Source organism: Balaenoptera ricei, chromosome 1, assembly GCF_028023285.1.
Source record: "Balaenoptera ricei isolate mBalRic1 chromosome 1, mBalRic1.hap2, whole genome shotgun sequence".
NCBI lineage: Eukaryota > Metazoa > Chordata > Mammalia > Artiodactyla > Balaenopteridae > Balaenoptera > Balaenoptera ricei.
This window is the reverse complement of record NC_082639.1, coordinates 16,428,353-16,444,095: the sequence shown is the minus strand read 5'-3', so window position 1 is coordinate 16,444,095 and position 15,743 is coordinate 16,428,353. Positions and strand designations below refer to the sequence as shown.

The 15,743-nt window shown below is 46.0% G+C and overlaps 1 protein-coding gene across 3 annotated transcripts in view; it reads left to right on the top strand.

Moving 5' to 3' along the window:
- The window catches only part of ECE1 (endothelin converting enzyme 1), a 126,708-nt gene that overhangs the window by 95,678 nt on the left and 15,287 nt on the right, over positions 1-15,743 (top strand). For all 3 annotated transcript variants that reach the window (XM_059915446.1, XM_059915454.1, XM_059915437.1), the window contains exons 9-10: positions 3,656-3,798; positions 11,997-12,111. In XM_059915446.1, the coding sequence (XP_059771429.1) occupies positions 3,656-3,798; positions 11,997-12,111 (258 nt within the window). The remainder of the gene's footprint in view (positions 1-3,655; positions 3,799-11,996; positions 12,112-15,743) is intronic.

Genomic DNA, 15,743 nt, shown 5'->3' with positions numbered 1-15,743 from the left:
CCTCTTTGAGCCTTGGTTTCCTTCCTTGTAAAATGGGCTTTGCTTGCTCATTTACACCTGCTCCGTTGCAGAACACTGAGACAAATGAGGGACAGCCCCTGTCCTCATAAGGGGCAGTGGTTCTTAACTTTAAGTCACAGAATTCTTTGAGGACAGGTTGAAAACTGTGGCGCATCTCCCAGAAGAAATGGACATGGTTACATATAAAAGAATTATGTCTAGTGTTTAAAGAATTCCTGGACCCCTGAAGCCTGGTGTCCTGGATGAGAATGGGCCTGCCCTGCCCATGGGGTTGCATGACGGTGAGATAAGGCAAAGGATGAGATCTTATCTTGTAAACTGACATGCAATTCGAACATATTACAGTAATCGATCTTAGTATTATTCCTGTGTCATCCGTAATGACAGCCCACGTCGCCAGCCCTAAACCAATTTGATTCATTCCACCGTTGGACAGAGAATGTCTTTCTGTTCCCTGGTATCTGGAAATTTGGTTTTCTTCCCAGACTCCAGGAGGCTCAGGGAAAGGCGCCCCAGCCTTTCACAGTGTGGTTCTAGGAATACACGGTGGTTCCAGGCAAGCCCGCAGCAGCAGAGTCTGAATTCAGACCCATGAATCAAACATCCTTCTGTTGCTTCTCTAGAGGCTTGAGGACCTTCCTGTTCCTTTCTAGGACCTTCCACACCAAAAGTTGATTGGGAATGAGCCCCATCCTCTGCTCTAAATTCTTCAGCTGAGATAGAGCCTGGGGGCATCCTCTTTCCTCTCCCACTTTTGCAAGCCTACTTGAGCTGGGTGCTTGGTGACCAGCGGTACTCTTTGGCTGCGGGTGTGGAAAATAGAGCTCATCTGTGTGCCCCAAAGGCTTCGAGTCACAAGTGGAATGTCCTGGTTGGTTAAAAGAGCCGTCTCCATGGAGATGGACCCAGGCACTCGGGTTTAAGTTAGGTGTTCACTAAAGCAGTAAAGACTGAAAATGTGAAAATCCTGGTATTCAACATGCACCCTGTTTTCAGAGTTGTGGGAATTTGCCTGCACAGAACACCTGCTCTCCCTAAAGGAACAGGGCTTGTGTTAAGTACACGGGGATTTATCATCTCCTATATCTGTACCCTGATCAGAGAGTTCCAATCACCTGCAGTTTATGAAGCTCTTGTTAATTGTATAAACAGAGACATTTTGTAAACTTGGCGATTTTCCCGGGGGGCTTTGCCAGCAGGTCACACTGTCAGGTGGCTCTAAGTGTTGAGCCCTGTTTGACCATCTCACCTGGACACCTTCAAGTTTTGCAGCCACAGAAATTTGATGGGGAGCCCCAGAGGTCACCTGCTTAAGGAGCTCCTGCCAGGAAGAGAGGGAGGAATGGACAAGTTAGGGGAAAAAAGAAGCTCGATTTATTGCATAAGCTGTCCCGAGAGGCACAGAGCAGCCCACCCTTGGCAGGGATTTTTGTCTCCATTTGAGAGAAAGGCTGCAAAGTGACTTGAGGTCCAGAGCTGGTTCATGGTGGGGACCCCAATCTAGGTCTTCTCCAAAACAGGGCTCTTCCCAGCTCATCTTGGTGCCAGGCAGGTGGGGATGTACTGGGGCCCACTGGGCACAGCTCTTCCTAACTCTGTGGGTAGTTTGCAATAGGTCATGGTGGCAATGCAAATTATCCGCCATCACTGAGAGCCAGTTGTTAAATGTTTACTAGCACACCACTGCCCACGGGACCTGCCCTCCTCAGTCCTTTGAGGTCCTTGTTCCCCAGCAGCTGAGCTGCCCTTTAAAACCAGAGAGACTGTCAAGTGGGAGGTTTTTATGGCTGCCTCTGTCACTGAGAACATTATAAGTATTTACCAGCAGGTTATAGATTCATTGATGTCACAGATTGATTTTACGTTCTTAATTGATCTTCCCGTATGAAGGCCATTTATAAGGCATCTCTCGCTTCCTTTATTTGTCTTGCATTTTGCCCATTTTCAAGGGAACAAAGAACAGAATTTGGAATCAGTCCCAGGACCACTCTCGGGAGGCTTTGAGCAATGATTATAATAGCTAATCAATGATTATAATAGCTAGCACTGATTGAGTGCTTGCTAAATACCAGATACCATTGACATTACAGGCAGTTTTGCTGTAACAGTATATGCAGTCCTGAAAAACCTTGCATCCTGTAAAGCTACAGGACTGAAAAGAACTGAAAAGAACAGAACATATGGGGAAAATAGGACTAGAGCAGTCCATTCAGAAGCTGTGTAACTTGAGGACATTATGCTAAGTTAAATAAGCCAGTCACACAAGGACAAATACTGCACGGATCCACTTAGATGAGGTATATAGAGTAGTCAGGTTCACAGACAGAAAGTAGAATGGTGGTTGCCTAGGGCGAGGGAGGGGGATGGGGGGAGTTATTGTTTAATAGATTCAGAGTTTCAGTTTTGCAAGATGAAATCTGTGGATGGATTGTGGTGATGGTTGCACAACATGAATATATTATACTTAATGCCGCTGAACTGTACACTTAAACATGGCTAAGGTGGTAAATTTTATGTTACCACAGTTTTTTTTTTAAAGTTGTGCCACTTGGTCATCAAAACACTCACAAGACAGTAATTGGAACCGTGAGAAATAGCTCGCGTGGCTGGAGGCTGCCTGGTGGGAAATGGAACTCCTGGCTGTGGACGCGGAGACCCCGAAGACAGACAGATGGGAGCTCTATGCAGTGGGGCTGCCGTTAGGCGGGCCAAGGGCAAGTGCAGCCCTCTGGGAGTTGAGAGTTATGCAAAGTGGCATGTGCCTCTGTGGGGAGGGTTGTGTGCAGGTGCTCCTTTTAAATTATCTTAAAATAGAGCTGACTGGCTTCCTGTGTGGGCATCGGCTGAGCTGAGGGCTTTTACTCTCTTGCTGAGGTTATCATCCTATGCTTGCTTTTCCAGATCCCATGGCTGAGAAAGACCTGCTGTGGACCAGAGAATTCTATGCACTCTACTGCTGTTATTCTTGTAGTTACCAATCATACAGAAGACTGATCATATAGAATCTAGTTGATGTTACAGGACCACATGTTGAGTAGAACAGACAGGATTACTTGTTTAATTCTCACACTAACCCTGTGGGGTGGGTTTTATGATGATGATGAGCCTCACTTTTCAGATGAGATCCCGAGGGCACAGAGGGGCTCATCCACTTACTCCAGGTCACACAGCTAGAAAGCGTATGAACCCAGGAAGTTGGCTCCAGATTCTACACACATCCATTACAGACCCCTCTGAGGCTCAGTTTCTTCATCAGTAAAATGGGGATAATGGTACCTACCACCTAGGCTTGTCATGAGGTCCAACTGAGAGAAGATGTGTGTCACTGATGGTGGCACCTGGCACTGGAGGGGCTTGACCAACAGTGGCTGCCGCTGCTGTCACTGTGTCTCCTCTTATTCCATTTCAAGTTACAGTTTGGTGTTTGGTGCCTTACAGTTTTATGTACAGCATCTCTGACAACAGTCAGCCAGCCTGGGTTTGACATCTGCCCAGTGCACCGTCAGCCAGCGCCCAGCTCTTTGCTTTGTCCGCGGTGAGGACTCGATGGCGCCTTCTTCAGAAGAACGACCTAGAGTCCTGGTCTCTGAGGAGAAGAGCCCAGCCAGAGTCACGCTGTCTGCTTCCCTTCCAGGCCTTGGCGCCCGCCATCAACTGGCTGCCGTTCCTCAACACCATCTTCTACCCCGTGGAGATCAATGAATCCGAGCCTATAGTCGTCTACGACAAAGAGTACCTGAGCCAGGTCTCCACCCTCATCAACAACACAGACAAATGGTAAGGGCACCCGGCCGCCTGGGATGGGCCTCTCGTGGGCAGCCTCTTGGTCACACACGGCCCCTCTCCTCAGCTAGGACGGGGGCCACACTGACTAGGAGCATGGGCCCTGGGCTGGCTTTTGTGAGAGGCTGCAGGGTACCCAGGCTCCTCCGCCCGCCAGCTTGGTAGCCTTGGGCATGTTTCTTTCCCTTTTTCGGGTTCATTTTCCTCATCCATAAAATGGGGATACAAATACAGAGAACTGAGTGAAATAATCTGTGTGAAGTATTTTAACACAGTGCCTGACACTGAATGGGACTCAGTAAATGTTAGCTAATAATTTAGTTAATATTTATGATTTTTAAAAAATATTTATTTAGTGGGCTTCCCTGGTGGCGCAGTGGTTAGGAGTCCACCTGCCAGTGGAGGGGACGCGGGTTTGAGCCCTGGTCCAGGAAGATACCACATGCCGCAGAGCAACCAAGCCTGTGCACCACAACTACTGAGCCTGAGCTCTAGAGCCCGCGAGCCACAACTACTGAGCCCACACACCACAACTCTTGAAGCCCGTGCACCTAGAGCCCGTGCTCCGCAACAAGAGAAGCCACCACAATGAGAAACCCATGCCCCACAATGAAGAGTAGCCCCCGCTCGCCGCAACTAGAGAAAGCCCACGTGCAGCAATGAAGACCCGACACAGGCAAAAATAATAAATAAATTTTTTTAACTTAATTATTTATTTATTTGGCTGCGTCAGGTCTTAGTTGCAGCACGTGGGCTCTCTAGTTGTGGCATGCAGGCTGTAGAGCGCGCAGCCTTAGTCGCCCCCCGGCATGTGGAATCTTAGTTCTACCACCAGGGATTGAACCTGTGTCCCCTGCGTTGGAAGGCAGATTCTTAACCACTGGACCACCAAGGAAGTCCTATGGTTTTTGTTTTGTTTTGCTTTGTTATGTTTTGAGTGAAGAAATCTGAAGTTTATTTTGAATACTGTGAGGAACATTGAAAGCTTAATACTTTTTTTAAAATAATTAATTAATTAATTAATTTGTGCTGTGCCCGGTCTTAGTTGCGGCACGTGGGATCTTCTTTGTGGCATGCAGGATCTTTTTTTTTTTTTACAAATTTCATATAATGTCTGAAACATTTATATTAACATATTTCCATACAAATAACCCAAAGACAGTTTAGTATTAGTGGGTTGTTTTGTTTGTTTGTACTGAAGGTTCTTATCAGTCATCACTTTTATACACATCAGTGTATACATGTCAATCCCAATTGCCCAATTCAGCACACCACCATCCCCACCCCACTGCAGTTTTCCCCCCTTGGTGTCCATACGTTTGTTCTCTACATCTGTGTCTCAACTTCTGCCCTGCAAACCGGTTCATCTGTACCACTTTTCTAGGTTCCACATACATGCGTTAATATACGATATTTGTTTTTCTCTTTCTGACTTACTTCACTCTGTATGACAGTCTCTAGATCCATCCACGTCTCAACAAATGACTCAATTTCGTTCCTTTTTATGGCTGAGTAATATTCCATTGTACATATGTACCACAACTTCTTTATCCATTCGTCTGTCGATGGGCATTTAGGTTGCTTCCATGACCTGGCTATTGTAAATAGTGCTGCAATGAACATTGGGGTGCATGTGTCTTTTTGAATTACGGTTTTCTCTGGGTATATGCCCAGTAGTGGGATTGCTGGATCATATGGTAATTCTATTTTTAGTTTTTTAAGGAACCCCCATATTGTTCTCCATAGTGGCTGTATCAATTTACATTCCCACCAACAGTGCAAGAGGGTTCCCTTTTCTCCACACCCTCTCCAGCATTTGTTGTTTGTAGATTTTCTGATGATGCCCATTCTAACTGGTGTGAGGTGATACCTCATTGTAGTTTTGATTTGCATTTCTCTAATAATTAGTGATGTTGAGCATATTTTCATGTGCTTCTTGGCCATCTGTATGTCTTCTTTGGAGAAATGTCTATTTAAGTCTTCTGCCCATTTTTGGATTGGGTTGTTTGTTTCTTTAATATTGAGCTGAATGAGCTGTTTATATATTTTGGAGATTAATCCTTTGTCCATTGATTCGTTTGCAAATATTTTCTCCCATTCTGAGGGTTGTCTTTTTGTCTTGTTTATGGTTTCCTTTGCTGTGCAAAAGCTTTGACGTTTCATTAGGTCCCATTTGTTTATTTTTGTTTTTATTTCCATGACTCTAGGAGGTGGATCAAAAAAGATCTTGCTGTGATTTATGTCAAAGAGTGTTCTTCCTATGTTTTCCTCTAAGAGTTTTATAGTGTCCGGTCTTACATTTAGGTCTCGAATCCATTTTGAGTTTATTTTTGTGTATGGTGTGAGGGAGTATTCTAATTTCATTCTTTTACATGTAGCTGTCCAGTTTTCCCAGCACCACTTATTGAAGAGACTGTCTTTTCTCCATTGTGTATCTTTGCCTCCTTTGTCATAGATTAGTTGACCATAGGTGCCTGGGTTTATCTCTGGGCTTTCTACCTTGTTCCATTGATCTATGTTTCTGTTTTTGTGCCAGTACCATATTGTCTTGATTACTGTAGCTTTGTAGTATAGTCTGAAGTCAGGGAGTCTGATTCCTCCAGCTCCGTTTTTTTCCCTCAAGACTGCTTTGGCTATTCGGGGTCTTTTGTGTCTCCATACAAATTTTAAGATGATTTGTTCTAGTTCTGTAAAAAATGCGATTGGTAATTTGATAGGGATTGCATTGACTCTGTAGATTGCTTTGGGTAGTATATTCATTTTCACAATATTGATTCTTCCAATCCAAGAACATGGTATATCTCTCCATCTGTTGGTATCATCTTTAACTTCTTTCATCAGTGTCTTATAGTATTCTGCATACAGTCTTTTGTCTCCCTAGGTAGGTTTATTCCTAGGTATTTTACTCTTTTTGTTGCAATGGTAAATGGGAGTGTTTCCATAATTTCTCTTTCAGATTTTTCATCATTAGTGTATAGGAATGCAAGAGATTTCTGTGCATTAATTTTGTATCCTGCTACTTTACCAAATTCATTGATTAGCTCTAGTAGTTTTCTGGTGGCATTTTTAGGATTCTCTATGTATAGTATCATGTCATCTGCAAACAGTGACAGTTTTACGTCTTCTTTTCCAATTTGTATTTCTTTTATTTCTTTTTCTTCTCTGATTGCCATGGCTAGGACTTCCAAAACTATGTTGAATAATAGTGGTGAGAGTGGACATCCTTGTCTCGTTCCTGATCTTGGAGGAAATGCTTTCAGTTTTTCACCATTGAGAATGATGTTTGCTGTGGGTTTGTCGTATATGGCCTTTATTATGTTGAGGTAGGTTCCCTCTATGCCCACTTTCTGGAGAGTTTTTATCATAAATGGGTGTTGAATTTTGTCAAAAGCTTTTTCTGCATCTATTGAGATGTTCATATGGTTTTTATTCTTCAGTTTGTTAATATGGTGTATCACATTGATTGATTTGCGTATATTGAAGAATCCTTGCATCCCTGGGATAAATCCCACTTGATCGTGGTGTATGATCCTTTTAATGTGTTGTTGGATTCTGTTTGCTAGTATTTTGTTGAGGATTTTTGCATCTCTATTCATCAGTGATATTGGTCTGTAATTTTGTTGTTTTGTACTATCTTTGTCTGGTTTTGGTATCAGGGTGATGGTGGCCTCATAGAATGAGTTTGGGAGTGTTCCTTCCTCTGCAATTTTTTGGAAGAGTTTGAGAAGGATGGGTGTTAGCTCTTCTCTAAATGTTTGATAGAATTCACTTGTGAAGCCATCTGGTCCTGGACTTTTGTTTGTTGGAAGATTTTTAATCACAGTTTCAATTTCATTACTTGTGATTGGTCTGTTCATATTTTCTGATTCTTCTTGGTTCAGTCTCGGAAGGTTATACCTTTCTAAGAATTTGTCCATTTCTTCCAGGTTGTCCATTTTATTGGCATAGAGTTGCTTGTAGTAGTCTCTTTGGATGCTTTGTATTTCTGCGGCATCTGTTGTAACTTCTCCTTTTTCATTTCTAATTTTATTGATTGAGTCCTCTCCCTCTTTTTCTTGATGAATCTGGCTAATGGCTTATCAATTTTGTTTATCTTCTCAAAGAACCAGCTTTTAGTTTTATTGATCTTTGCTATTGTTTTCTTTGTTTCTATTTCATTTATTTCTGCTCTGGTCTTTATGATTTCTTCCCTTCTGCTAACTTTGGGTTTTGTTTGTTCTTCTTTCTCTAGTTCCTTTAGGTGTAAGGTTAGATGGTTTACTTGAGATTTTTCTTGTTTCCTTAGGTAGGATTGTATTGCTATAAACTTCCCTCTTAGAACTGCTTTTGCTGCATCCCATAGGTTTTGGATCGTCGTGTTTTCATTGTCATTTGTCTCTAGGTATTTTTTGATTTCCTCTTTGATTTCTTCAGTGATCTCTTGGTTATTTAGTAACGTATTGTTTAGCCTCCATGTGTTTGTCTTTTTTACGTTTTTTTCCCTGTAATTCATTTCTAATCTCATAGCGTTGTGGTCAGAAAAGATGCTTGATATGATTTCAATTTTCTTAAATTTACTGAGGCTTGATTTGTGACCCAAGATGTGATCTATCCTGGAGAATGTTCCGTGCACACTTGAGAAGAAAGTGTAATCTGCTGTTTTTGGATGGAATGTCCTATAAATATCAATTAAATCTATCTGGTCTATTGTGTCATTTAAAGCTTCTGTTTCCTTATTTATTTTCATTTTGGATGATCTGTCCATTGGTGTAAGGGAGGTGTTAAAGTCCCCCACTATTATTGTGGTACTGTCGATTTCCTCTTTTATAGCTGTTAGCAGTTGCCTTATGTATTGAGGTGCTCCTATGTTGGGTGCATATATATTTATAATTGTTATATCTTCTTCTTGAATTGATCCCTTGATCATTATGTAGTGTCCTTCCTTGTCTCTTGTAACATTCTTTTTTTTTTTTTTTTAATTTATTTATTTATTTATTTATGGCTGTGTTGGGTCTTCGTTGCTGCACGCGAGCTTTCTCTAGTTGTGGCAAGCAGGGGCTACTCTTCGTTGTAGTGCGCGGGCTTCTCATTGTCGTGGCTTCTCTTGTTGCGGAGCACGGGCTCTAGGCGCGCGGGCTTCAGTAGTTGTGGCATGTGGGCTCAGTAGTTGTGGCTCGCGGGCTCAGTAGTTGTGGCTCGCGGGCTCTAGAGCACAGGCTCAGTAGTCGTGGCGCACGGGCTTAGTTACTCCACAGCATGTGAAATCTTCCCGGATCAGGGTTCGAACCCATGTCCCCTGCATTGGCAGGCGGATTCTTAACCACTGCGCCACCAGGGAAGTCCTCTTGTAACATTCTTTATTTTAAAGTCTATTTTATCTGATATGAGTATAGCTACTCCAGCTTTCTTTTGATTTCCATTTGCATGGAATATCTTTTTCCATCCCCTCACTTTCAGTCTGTATGTGTCCCTAGGTCTGAAGTGGGTCTCTTGTAGACAGCCTATATATATATGGGTCTTGTTTTTGTATCCATTCAGCGAGCCTGTGTCTTTTGGTTGGAGTATTTAATCCATTCATGTTTAAGGTACTTATCGATATGTATGTTCCTATGACCATTTTCTTAATTGTTTTGGGTTTGTTTTTGTAGGTCCTTTTCTTCTCTTGTGTTTTCCACTTAGAGAAGTTCCTTTAGCATTTGTTGTAGAGCTGGTTTGGTGGTGCTGAATTCTCTTAGCTTTTCTTGTCTGTAAATCTTTTGATTTCTCCATCAAATCTAAATGAGATCCTTGCTGGGTAGAGTAATCTTGGTTGTAGGTTCTTCCCTTTCATCACTTTAAGTATATCATGCCACTCCCTTCTGGCTTGTAGAGTTTCTGCTGAGAAATCAGCTGTTAACCTTATGGGAGTTCCCTTGTATGTTATTTGTTGTTTTCCCCTTGCCGTTTTCAATAATTTTTCTTTGTCTTTAATTTTTGCCAGTTTGATTACTATGTGTCTCAGCGTGTTTCTCCTTGGGTTTATCCTGTATGGGACTCTCTGCGCTTCCTGGACTTGGGTGGCTATTTCCTTCCCCACGTTAGGGAAGTTTTCGACTCTAATCTCTTCAAATATTTTCTCTGGTCCTTTCTCTCTCTCTTCTCCTTCTGGGACCCCTATAATGCAAATGTTGTTGCATTTAATGTTGTCCCAGAGGTCTCTTAGGCTGTCCTCATTTCTTTTCATTCTTTTTTCTTTAGTCTCTTCCGCAGCAGTGAATTCTACCATTCTGTCTTCCAGGTCACTTATCTGTTCTTCTGCCTCAGTTATTCTGCTATTGATTGCTTCTAGTGTAGTTTTCATTTCGGTTATTGTATTGTTCATTTCTGTTTGTTTGTTCTTTAATTCTTCTAGGTCTTTGTTAAACATTTCTTGCGTCTTCTCGATCTTTACCTCCATTCTTATTCCGAGGTCCTGGATCATCTTCACTATCATTATTCTGAATTCTTTTTCTGGAAGGTTGCCTATCTCCACTTCATTTAGTTGTTTTTCTGGGGTTTTATCTTGTTCCTTCATCTGGTACATAGCCCTCTGCCTTTTCATCTTGTCAATCTTTCTGTGAATGTGGTTTTTGTTCCACAGGCTGCAGGATTGTAGTTTTTCTTGCTTCTGCTGTCTGCCCTCCAGAGGTTGAGTCTATCTAAGAGGCTTGATGGGAGGCTCTGGTGGTGGGTAGAGCTGACTGTTTCTGTGGTGGGCAGAGCTCAGTAAAACTTTAATCCACTTGACTGTTGATGGGTGGGGCTGGGTTCCCTCCCTGTTGGTTGTTTTGCCTGAGGCAACCAACACTGGAGCCTACCTGGGCTCTTTGGTGGGGCTGATGACAGACTCTGGGAGGGCTCACGCCAAGGAGTACTTCCCAGAACTTCTGCTGCCAGTGTCCTTGTCCCCACGGTGAAACAGAGCCACCCCCCACCTCTGCAGGAGACCTTCCAACACTAGCAGGTAGGTCTGGTTTAGTCTCCCCCGGGGTCACTGCTCCTTCCCCTGGGTCCCGATGTGCACACTACTTTGTGTGTGCCCTCCAAGAGTGGGGTCTCTGTTTCCCCCAGTCCTGTCGAAGTCTTGCAATCAATTCCCACTAGGCTTCAAAGTCTGATTCTCTATGAATTCCTCCTCCCATTGCCGGACCCCCAGGTTGGGAAGCCTGACGGGGGGCTCAGAACCTTCACTCCAGTGGGTGGACTTCTGTGGTATAAGCGTTCACCAGTCTGTGAGTCACCCACCCAGCAGTTATGGGATTTGATTTTACCGTGATTGCACCCCTCCTACCGTCTCATTGTGGCTTCTCCTTTGTCTTTGGATGTGGGGTATCTTTTTTGGTGAGTTCCAGTGTCTTCCTGTCAATGATTGTCCAGCCACTAGTTGTGATTCTGGTGTTCTCACAAGAGGGAGTGAGAGCACGTCCTTCTACTCTGCCATCTTGGTTCCTCCTATGGTTTTTTAATTGTAAAGATTTGTTGCAGAAATGTTTTTAACTACAGAGAAAAATTGAAATTACCCAAAACACTCATGTTGATCTTATGGGATGTGTATGTGTGTTTGTAGAGAGAAGCATGTATGTGAGAGAGAGAGCAAGAGATGGATTTTCTAATACATGGTTCCTTTTTTCCCCATCATTGTGAACACGTGTATAGTCTGCTTTTCCCTTGACCTTTATCATAAGCACCTTCCCCATATCATCCCAGACCCTCTGCAGGTCTCATTTTTCATGGCTACATAATATTCCATCAAGTATAAATATGATTATTTACTCACCATTCCCCAGTTGTCAGACATTCAGATTGGTTCCAGTTTGAGGCTGGATGTTCACCATAGTGATCACTATATCTATGTGTGAAGGTGACTTGCTTGCAAAGGTGACACCAGCCACAGATGGTTCTCTGTGCCCTGGAGGTGGGGGCAGTGAGAGCTCTCATTCATGGAGACCTTGGCCCAGCTGGCCAGAGCTTCCTTTCCTGCCCCTCCGATTCTTAGCCCCCCTTTCCCATCTTTGGCCTTCTGGCTGGGTCTTCCCCAAGCATTGGAAATGGCCCCTCCTTCCCTTCTTCAGCCCAGTACCACACAGCATCCAGGGTGCATCTCCATGAGCGCCCCCTAGAGGCCAGTGGGGGGAATGCTCCTGTGCATCCAGCCTGGGGCACTTCTGAGCCTGTCTGTCATCCTCTTGCCCCAGCCTGCTGAACAACTACATGATCTGGAACCTGGTGCGGAAGACAAGCTCCTTCCTCGATCAGCGCTTTCAGGACGCCGACGAGAAGTTCATGGAAGTCATGTACGGGACCAAGAAGGTGAGCACCTGCTGTGCGCCAGGCCCTAGAACTCGCGAGGGAGGTAGATGACAGGCAGAGGATGAAGAGGGCCACTGAAGGGACCCACCAAGGTGTCCCTGGACGCACAGGAGGGGATCCAGGCCAGCCAGGGGTGGGCAGAAGTTTCCAGGAAGAGGTGATTACACCGTCTTCAAGTGTAAAGAGGACTTTCAGTGATTTAGCTAACTTACAGCAAAAGGCGGCCTCTGGTCTTTCCCTTCGACTCCTTCTCGATGGTGATGGTGATGGTGATAAGGCTTTCCTTGTATAACTCATGTGACTGTCACATCCCTGCAAGGTGGGTATGATCATCAGCCCCCTCTCACACAGGGACCCCCCCAATAATACTACTTCTTCACCATAAATGTAAAACCCTTGGAGCAGCCCCTGACTCATGGTAAGTATGACACGAGTGTCCACTGATATTATTATCCTCCCAAGCCCCAGACCAGGTGGTCTCCACCAGCTTTATTTTATTTTATTTTATCTTTTAGTGTTTATTTATTTATTTATCTTTATTTGGCTGCGCCGGGTCTTAGTTGAGGCACACGGGATCTTCGTTGAGGCATGCGGGATCTTTTTTTTAGTTGTGGCATGTGGGCTTCTTGGTTGCGGCACGCATGTGGGATCTAGTTCCCCGACCAGGGATCAAACCCGGGCCCCCTGCACTTGGAGCCCGGAGTCCTAACCACTGGACCACCAGGGAAGTCCCTTCACCAGCTTTAAATGCCCCACTGTGACCCCTGCCCTCTAGCTACTTCCACCTCCCCAAGGAAGTGGAGGTCATTGTGTCCTTCACACGGCCAGCTAGTGCGTGTTCACTGACGCCCTGCCACCATGTGCCAGACTCTGAGCCCAGTATGGAGACACTGAGATGGGGTCTGTGCCCCAGGCCCCCACGTCTGCTGAGGGGGCTGTGAGAAACCGATCAGTCCTCACGTGCTGAGGGGATACACCAAGCCGGGACCCTTGCAGGCAGCTAGGAGGTGCCCCAGCCACAGAGCAGTGGAGGCTGGAGTGCCAAGCCCCCCTACCCCGGCACACCCTGCCCACGCCCAGCACCGCAGCTAGCAAGACCCCAGAGGGCGAGCAGAGCTGGCGCCAGGTGGGCTCTGCTCCTGCAGCCCCTCCCAGAGTCCAGGGGAGTGGGCAGAGCCAGGTGAGGGCTGGCGGAGAATGGCAGCATGTGGGCCCCGGAGTTGGTCCTGGGGAAGGTTCTGTCTCTCCCTCCCCTTGTACACCCGCCTCTGGCAGGAAGGGGACTGAGGGAGAGGGAGGCTGGGAACAATGCCTGCTCCTGGCAAGAGGGGCTTGCTCAGCCACGAAGGCCACGCTGGGCCTGCAGGGAAGGGCCAGGGGAAGAGCTGGCTGCCCTGCCCTCCTTCCTGCCCCACCTGCTCCTATCTTGGACCAGCCCTGGGTGAGCGCCTGGGTCACAGACGCGACAAGGCAGGGACTCTGTCCCCTGAACACGTGGTCTCCCAGGAGACTTTATACAGGAGGGGCCTGACCAGGACCCGGGATGGTAGTTACAGAGACGGCTCTGTGTGGGGAGGCACACGCCTCCATCATCACTTTACCCCCACCCCGGGTTACAGATGCGGAGACTGAGGCTCAGCGAGGTAAGGGGTTTCCCTAGTCACCCAGCAAGGAAGCAGCCAAGCTCAAATTCAAACCCAGGTCTGGATGACTACAACTTTTGGCACTTTTGGCTACTCACTATTAGTGATAATAAATAAACTATATCATTATTGGATGTTTACTTTTTATAGGCATTATCTCACCAAGCTCCTACGACAGTTCTGTGTGTTGGAAACTGTTGTCATCATCTCATTTGACAGATGAGGCAACTGAGGCTCAGTGAGGGGAAGGCACTTGTTCAGTCATGCAGCTTGTAAGTGGAGTGGCTCTCAAACCAGGACATCTGATTCCACAGCCCGTACCCCTGAGCTCTGCACCCCTCAGCCTCTGCTCTGCAGGAACCAAAAGTTAAAATTGAGCTTCCCTGGTGGTTGCCAGGGGCAGCAGGTGGGGAGAGGAGAGTGGGGAGTTGTTGAATGGGCGGAGAGTTTCAGATTTGCAAGATGAGAGCTGGTGGGATACAGGAAGGCCTTGGCAGAAGCAAGGGCAGCTGGGAGACCCTGGACCTGGGAGGCTCTGAGCTGGGGCTCACTAGATGCCCAGGGGCTGAGGGGGGAAGACACTGCCCATCTGTTTCTCATTCTCTGGCCCTCCCCACTCCCCACCATGGCTGCTTCTGGGTCCAGGCCAGGTCCGTCCAGCTTGCGTCCTGCACAACTCAAAGCACAGCCCCGCTGTGTGACCTTGGGTAGTCCTTGTGGCTCTCTGAGCCTCAGTTTTCTCATCTGTTGTTTGGGATCATCCCTGACCTCATCTCACAGGACCCTTGGGAATGGCCTCCATTTGGGAAAACACTTTTAATTTGTAAAGCCTTATAGAGCATCCAGGTGTCCATCCTTGTAGGGAGGTAATAGCACAGAGCTTTGGGTCAGAAGCTCTGAGTTTGCAATGCTTCCTCTAACCATACAGCCTTGGGCAAATCACTTCATTGGATCAGGGAGCTCAGTCTTCCCATCTGTAAAAAGGGGTAACTAATCACTGCCCTGTTTACCAGAGGGTTGTCTGGGATTACATGAGGGAATCCCTACAAAGTCTGCTGTAAAGGCTACCATACTCCAAACCGTGTTCTTCATCTGCAGAAAGGAGCACAGAGAGTACCTGCCTCGTAGGGTTAATAACGAGGATTCTACAGGGTAGGGCCCCGCACCCAGTAAACACTTAATAAACATTCACTACTATTGCTGATGCTGTTATGCTTTTTATGCATCTGTCTCTCTCCCCCTGAATGTTCTGGGCATTTCAACTGAGCCCTTTGAGGGCAAGACCTAGCACAGTCAGGGCACAGCAGAACTGCTCAGAGAACACTGGCTGTGTGAATTAATGAACGCATGCGTGAATGAATGGGTTTATGCGAAGAATCCCCTGAGAAGACAATAAGAATCAGTCCATGATTCAGCCGTCCCAGCCTGGAGCCTCCACAGAGCCCAGGAGATAGAATCCCCCGGGTCCTGACCTCCTGTGTGGTCAGGCTCCGCCAGATCCAGGTACAGCCCGTGTCCAGCTGTAGGCTTTGAAGCTGAGGAAGAGCAGTGGGTGGGGTTGGGGGGAGGAGAGGGGCGGCCAAGTGGACACATGGCTGGGAGAGTTTAAAAGAACTTAGAGAAGGCTGGAGTGCCTTTTTCTTCCTTCCTTTCTTTCTTCTTGCCTTTAAGAAAATTTTTAAAAAGCTGTAATTTACACACAATAAAATGTATACATTAAGTATACAGTTTAGTGAGTTTTGACAAATGAAATCACTCCTGTAACCACCAACCCAATCAAGACAGAGAACATTTCCATCAGCCGTTTGTCCAGCGTGCTCTGCACAGGAGGGTCCCTTGCCCCCCATTCCCATCAGTCCCCCCGACCCTGCATCCCCAGAGGTGGGCGTAGATGGGACCACACACTGTGCGGGCTTCTTTTGCTCGGCAAAACGGCTGTGAAATTCATCCATGTTGTGTACCTCAGTTGTTCCCTCCCTTTTGTTTCCA